The following is a 7,500-nucleotide window of genomic DNA, read 5'->3' as shown; positions in this document are numbered from 1 at the left end:
TAAACGGGTCTCATCGATATGATTTTAAACTCTTCTAAACTCGAAACCAAGGTTTTAAATAAAATACATTCAAGCAGTATTGACTTTTACATTACAGTCATTCATCAGACGCTCTTATCCAAAGCGACGTACAATTCAGTATCTATCACATTCATACACCGTAGGCTCAGCTACGGGAGACATTTTGGGGTTAAGTGTCTTGCTTAACGCCAAAAGGACACATCGACATGCAACTAGTGGAGCCTGAGCCGGGGATCGAACCACCGATCCTCTGATTGAAGGACGGCTCTCCACTCAGCCACAGTCGCCCACATGACATGACCTCCAGGTAACGAGGCCTTCAGGCTCCTCGCTCTGTGGAGGAACATGTTCAACCCTCAGAGAGGACACAGAACATCCTTCAGGCACTGAACACATGAAGGTTCCAAAGGTTCCATATTTACATTGAGTTCGTTCTGCAGCCGTACAGAACGTAGTGTTGTGGTTCTATTAGGACATAAGACTTCATCATGACAACTTTGACCCTCTTGTATCTGCTGTGCACAGAAAAGTGTTTCATGTGAAGTTTCTCTCTGCAGGACATGTCAGTTATGGAGGAAGAGTTAGAAATCCTGCTGGGAGAGCTTCACATCAAGATGAAGGGTACACACACACACACTCATACACACTCATACGCACGCGCACACACACACACACACACAGGTATCAGTGACACACTAACTGTCTGACATGTGTGTTAACCTGCAGGTCTGATTGGTTTCGCTCGGCTCTGCCCTGGAGACCAGTACGAGGTGAGAGAGATCATCATCTTCATCATCATCTTCATCATCATCATCATCATCATCATCATCATCATCACTTTGTTTCAGTGAAAAGAGTCAAACATGAGAACAACAATCTAGAACCTCCTCTGCAGGAGGACGGAGGGAAGGAGGGTTCTGTAGTGTGCTGAGTAGTCCACAGCGTAGTGCTCTAATGTACGTAGTAGTGTGTAGTAAACCAGTGGTGGGCCGTGCGTTGTGTACCTGGGCCTTCTGTGCTGTCCTACTACAGGTGAATTCCACCACATAAGAGCACGAGCCATTCAAATACTATTCATACAAACGACACGGCCGGCCGGCGCTGACCGCTCGTCGGGCCGCGGTTGTGGAGATGTTTCCCTGTGTGAGTTGTAGATCTACTCGAGTCTCTCCAAAAGTGTTCAAATGCTATGGTGTCCTCAGGTTAGCGTAGCATAGCTCCAAACCAGCCAGAACATGTGCAACGCTTCTCCGACGCTGTCAGCAAGAAACACGTTCATACAAATCCTCTTCCTGCTGAGTCAGCGCTGCAGCTGTGTTCACTGACCATTTCTCACCATGTCCAGCTTTTCCTCAAACGTCTTTCTTGAGGAAGACGTTGTCAGAAACTCCACCACTGAATCCGTTTCTCCTCCTTATTCAGCCGTTGAGTGTTGAAAAAACAAAGCTCGGTAAATAAAGAAATAAACTACACCAAGCAAAACCCTACAAATGTTATAATTTCTTTTAATTTGAACTCTTACTCCTCCAACTAAGCTCTGCTGGCCAAGTTAAGTTTCGTTTAACAATAGTCACGTGCTCGCCCACTGACCAATCACAGCACACGCTGCACCTCACTGCAGAGCTGCTGCTGAAAACTGAGCTGCACGTAATGCTGACGTAGCTGTAGGCCAGCTAGCAGCTCTGACACGTCAAAGAATACGCCCAACATGTCAAACTAAAGATCTGATTGGTTGAACACTATGACGATCAACAATATCGTCCCCATTCACTTAACCTGCACATGGAAGCACTGGTGAGTCTGCAGGCCTGGGGCCTCTCTTCTACCTAGAGACACAGAGGTGAACTCTGATTGGATCAAAGCTCTACTTAAAACAAGCTGCACTGAAGCAGAGCAGCTGAGGAGCACAGTAGCTGTGCAATGAGAACATAAGATAATGGGGAAAATATTTATATAAATTATAATACATGTAGTGTATTTAAGAAAAAATATAAAATTATAAAATAGCTCTAACTTTGTGATTCTGTTTAGAACAGCAGCCCTGACGGCCCACCACTGTAGTGTACTTAGTAGTGTACAGCAGAGTACTTAGTAGTGTGTAGTGTACTTAGTAGTGTGTAGTGTACTTAGTAGTGTGTAATGTACTTAGCGTTGAAGTGCAGTCGGTCGGAAGACGTTTACCTTTTTGCATCTCCAAGATGTCACATGATGTCACATGATGTCACATGATGTCTCGATGATGTCACATGATGTGTCAATGATGTCACCAGGTGGTGGTGCGTTTGGGCCGCCAGCGATGGAGGATCAGAGGGAGGATCGAATCAGACGACACGCAGTCCTGGGACGAAGAGGAGATGGTCTTCCTCCCGCACATACACCACAACTTTGAGATCAAGGTAACACATACACACAGAATACCCATAATGCCTTCTTTCTGTAGGTACTTTTACTCTCGTCCTGTACTTAAAGAAGGTCGGTCCATAAACTGGGTAGAAGTAGAAGGGAAGACGTGATATTTACCCAGAATGCACTGGGCTCATCCTGCCACATATTCAAGACACAGAGCTATCTACTTTTAGTAAGGACTAGAATACTTGTGTAGTATTCCTGCTGTATTAGAAATACGTATCCCGTGTGTCAGCTGACTCGTGTTTCGTGTCAGGTGACGGAGGCCAAGGGTTTGGGTTGGCTGCTGGTCGGCATGGTAACGTGTGCCAGCGCAGACTTCTTCGTGTCGAAACCTCAACTGATGCTGGTGGACGTCACGGAGCTAGGAACCATCAAACTCCAGCTGGAGGTCCGCTGGAGGTATGAACACACACACACACACACACACATCCAGAGACACACATAACACACACACACACACACACACACAGACTCTGAGCCTCTAAATGAGTCTCAGTTCAGATTCACAGCTGTGGGACATTTGTAGAGCAACTTCAGAATAAAAGACTCGTCAGATGAATTTAAAGCAGGACGACAAACTTCAACATGAGAGAAGTGAATGTTCCCACAGTCTAAGAACAGAGTCTGATAGATAACTGATGAATGGAGGGGTCGATACAATGATTTAAATATCATTACTGTAATCTAAATATTTGTGTGTATTTGTACCTGCAGTCCCTTCGACAGCACTGAGAGGATGAGGCCGCTCTCAGTCAGCAGACAGTCGGTGTCCAGCAGGAAGAGTTCAGTTTACAGCTGGACGGCACCGAGTACTCCGTCCTTCACGGAGAAGTACTTCATAGTGAGTATACAGATACACATATACACGTATATTCATACATGGTCCTTCTTAACACAACATGTAGTGGTACCCAGAATAGATGATTTATTTCTCTCTCCATGGTTCTTCTTCTTCTTCGTCTGCAGTCAATGATGCGAGAGCTGCAGGACGAAGAAGGTTCCCTCCCGTCTCTGGTCTCTAAAGGTCGACCAAGCAGAGGAGGCGTGTCTCTGATCAGCTACCTGTCCGACCCGTCACACGTCACACCGACCCACAGGGCTCAGAGTCCCTACAGGTGTCAGACTCAGAGTCCCTACAGGTATCAGACTCAGAGCCTCTACAGGTATCAGACTCAGAGCCTCTACAGGTATCAGACTCAGAGCCTCTACAGGTATCAGACTCAGAGCCTCTACAGGTATCAGACTCAGAGCCTCTACAGGTATCAGACTCAGAGCCTCTACAGGTATCAGACTCAGAGCCTCTACAGGTATCAGACTCAGAGCCTCTACAGGTATCAGACTCAGAGCCTCTACAGGTATCAGACTCAGAGCCTCTACAGGTATCAGACTCAGAGCCTCTACGGGTATCAGACTCAGAGCTTCTACAGGTATCAGACTCAGAGTCCCTACAGGTATCAGACTCAGAGCCTCTACGGGTATCAGACTCAGAGTCCCTACAGGTATCAGACTCAGAGTCCCTACAGGTATCAGACTCAGAGTCCCTACAGGTATCAGACTCAGAGCTTCTACAGGTATCAGACTCAGAGTCCCTACAGGTATCAGACTCAGAGCCTCTACGGGTATCAGACTCAGAGCCTCTACAGGTATCAGACTCAGAGCCTCTACAGGTATCAGACTCAGAGCCTCTACGGGTATCAGACTCAGAGCCTCTACAGGTATCAGACTCAGAGCCTCTACAGGTATCAGACTCAGAGCCTCTACAGGTATCAGACTCAGACCCTCTACAGGTATCAGACTCAGAGCTTCTACAGGTATCAGACTCAGAGCCTCTACGGGTATCAGACTCAGAGCCTCTACAGGTATCAGACTCAGAGCTTCTACAGGTATCAGACTCAGAGCCTCTACAGGTATCAGACTCAGAGCCTCTACAGGTATCAGACTCAGAGCCTCTACAGGTATCAGACTCAGAGTCCCTACAGGTATCAGACTCAGAGTCCCTACAGGTATCAGACTCAGAGCCTCTACAGGTATCAGACTCAGAGCCTCTACAGGTATCAGACTCAGAGCCTCAGAGGTATCAGGCTTTAATGCTTTTTTATGTTTGAATAATAGATTTCATCTCAAATCTGTTCCTCCAGTCTCAGGCGGACTCACAGCTTCCCCTCCAGCCACAGTCAGGACACCAGTCTGGGAGGAAGCCAGACTCAGCTGTCCCTCCTGGACATTTCCTCAGAGGAGAAGGAGACGAGGAAGAGGAGGGAAGAGGAGGAGGAGTGGGGGAGTGAGTTAGATACGAGTCAGACGGTTTCTCTACAGAGGTGATTATTTTACTGTCTAGATGTGTATCTGCTGAATCCTCTCATCATAACAGATTAATGGAGGTCTCTCTGTCACTCAGGTCCAGCACTCCTGACATCCTCAGAAAGAACACAGACCAGGACCCAGTCCAGGTTCAGGTTCAGGTAAAACCCACCTGGAGGCTCCATGAGAGTCAAGACACATTCAGCTGCAGAATTCATTCCTGAAAATGAAAAAAAAAAGCTTCAGTTTATTGTCCTTCAGTCTCGTGTGAGTTTAAGTGTTTCCTCAGAGTCTTGATGACCTTCAGATCTTCAGAAAAGAAGCTTTTCCTCACTCTTGTTTTCAGGATCAACACATCTTCTTTGGTCCTGGAGCTTCTGTTTTAGTTCCTACATACGTTTAAAAGTGACATGGTTTAGTTTAGTTTATTTATTTTGCACGATTCAAACATCCATCCATCCGTCCATGTTCCTCCGCTTATCCGGGTCGGGTCTTGGTGGCAGCAGCCCAGCAGGCTGACCCAGACTTCCCTCTGCAACATGGTCCAGCTCATTCTGGGGGGTCCCGAGGCGTTCCCAGGCCAGCTGGGAGATTAATCCCTCCAGCGTGTTCTGGGTCTTCCCCGGGGTCTCCTCCCAGTTGGACGTGCCCGTTAAACCTCCAGTGGGAGGAGTCCAGGAGGCGTCCTGATCAGATGCTGAACCACCTCAGCTGACTCCTTTTGACGTGAAGGAGCAGCGGCTCGACTCCAAGTTCCCTCCTGATGTCCGATCTCTAAGCTGAGCCCGGCTCAGCTCTCTCTTCACCGAGACGGTCCGGTGCAGTTCAAACAATAAAATATAAATAAACAAACAAACAGAGATATACAATAGCCTCCACCTATATAATATTAAAATGTCAGAATATTACAGAGAACATAAAATTAATATGCATAAGATATGACTACGTAAAATATTATTGACAAGATGTTTTTACAAGATATGAAATATGATATCAATACATTGCAAACAACAAAAGAAAATGTAATTGTGTTGTGTGCGATGTGACTTTCTCTGTTTTGTCTCTTTTGTTTTCCAACAACTAAAATATTCTGATATTTGTTGTGTTACGAGGGTTTCTTCTCTCTGGACTCCTAATTTTAATTCCCCCACGTTTGTTGCAGGACTCCGCCCCGACCCCCACGACCTCCCCCACGACCTCCCCCACGACCTTGAGCTCCTTCTCTCCCGCCGCCCCCCCCGTCCCCGGCGGTGAGTGGTGCCCAGCGCAGGGCCCAGGCCGTCCGGCTGGGAGCCCTGATGGTGGAGCTGGAGAAGACCTTAAGGAACCAGAGCTGCTCTGAGAAGGAGCTCAGACACCTGGACCACCAGGTCCTGCACCTGGCCACCATCCTGAAGGTACCACACAGGTGTGTGTACTTATACACACACCTGTGCTCCATGTTTCTAACACGTGTTCACCTTTCAGAACAACCTCTCTCTGCTGAGAGGCTCGTCTTCAGAGGAGATGCTTGCTGTGGAAGAAGTGCTGGGCAGCTTTGACTTCCTGTCACATGACGACAACACTTCCTGTTTGGGCAGCCTGAGGCTGAAGGACAGCGGGTGAGTAGATCACGGATCAATAATCAATACACAGCACGGAGATCTGAACATCTCTCCGTCTTCATCCCTCAGCGTCAGCTCTCTGCAGCGAAGACTCGGCCAATCAACTCCTGAGGAAGAGTCGCTCGTCGCCCCGCTGACTTCTGGGAATTGGGGTCTCGACCAGGCTCTTGAGACTCACCTGGATATTTGTTGCATCCTGCTGCAGGTACGCTGCGTTTCTATGAGCTTCGTCCTCGTTCATCAACTTTTTACATCAATGTTTCCGTCTTCTGTGTCTCTTTTCAACGTCCAACCATCAAAACGTCTCCTCAGATGATCACAGCGACCGACTTCAGCCCCTCCAGGACGGACCTGCTGCAGGAAGTGACTCTCCAAGCTGACGTCCTGCAGAGAATCAGCTGTGTGCTGCTGGAGAAGAAGAGCAGCATCTCTGCTGCAGACAGTGAGTCTGTTAGTCTGGTAGAGAAGTGATTAACACATGAAATCATGTCCAACAGCTTCATTTGGTGTAGAATCATCCTGTTCTGGTTAAATACAGAAACATTTCAGACAGAAACACGCTTCAGATTTACAGAATGTTGAACCTCAGATTAAGTTTTACTGATGATCGTTCTCCAATATTTAGTTAAATCTGTGTTTCTAGTCTCTGATCTCTGATCATGTTTCATTGTAAACAACCAATCAGTGTTTAAACCAACAGGAGGAGAGCTAGTAACGTTAGCCGCTAACGGCTAACCAACGGAGGTTCACTTCAGTGACATCATGATGCCTTCAGGCTCTGCTCAAGTCACATCTTGAGTGCTGATTCGTTCCGTCCTCTCAGCAAACATCTCCACAGGACCCCGTCATCATGAGGGGCGGTCGTGAATATTACAATAGCAGCTACGTTAGAATGAACAGTCACATGATCAGAACCAGGAGCTCATCGAGTCCTCACGAGACCTTCATGTCTCCTCCTCAGTGCTCCCCGGGGCCCAGAGGTCGAGGGAGGTGCTGCTGTTCTGGGACGACTGCGTGACGGACGGCGTGTCTCCGTTCTGCTGCGTCTCCGGCGTTTTCTGCAGGACGCTGAAGAAACGTTACACCCACAAGCTGAAGGCCAGGCAGCCGGGCCGGTCGGACAAAGGTACTGAAGCTCTGAGCTGCACCTCCTTTACTTCTTTAT

At 47.8% G+C, this 7,500-nt stretch overlaps 1 protein-coding gene across 1 annotated transcript in view; it reads left to right on the top strand.

The window, feature by feature from the left end:
- Positions 1-7,500, top strand: part of ripor3 (RIPOR family member 3) — a 24,961-nt gene that overhangs the window by 12,417 nt on the left and 5,044 nt on the right. The window contains 14 exon segments of the mRNA XM_079186576.1: positions 579-642; positions 748-791; positions 2,292-2,417; positions 2,684-2,829; positions 3,145-3,271; positions 3,397-3,569; positions 4,569-4,748; positions 4,829-4,892; positions 5,894-5,952; positions 5,954-6,128; positions 6,199-6,332; positions 6,405-6,540; positions 6,648-6,777; positions 7,297-7,461. Coding sequence (XP_079042702.1) covers positions 579-642; positions 748-791; positions 2,292-2,417; positions 2,684-2,829; positions 3,145-3,271; positions 3,397-3,569; positions 4,569-4,748; positions 4,829-4,892; positions 5,894-5,952; positions 5,954-6,128; positions 6,199-6,332; positions 6,405-6,540; positions 6,648-6,777; positions 7,297-7,461 — 1,723 coding nt within the window.

This window comes from Pholis gunnellus, assembly GCF_910591455.1.
Source record: "Pholis gunnellus genome assembly, chromosome: 3".
In the NCBI taxonomy this organism is placed as follows: Eukaryota; Metazoa; Chordata; class Actinopteri; order Perciformes; family Pholidae; genus Pholis; species Pholis gunnellus.
This window is presented reverse-complemented; position numbering and strand designations above follow the sequence as displayed.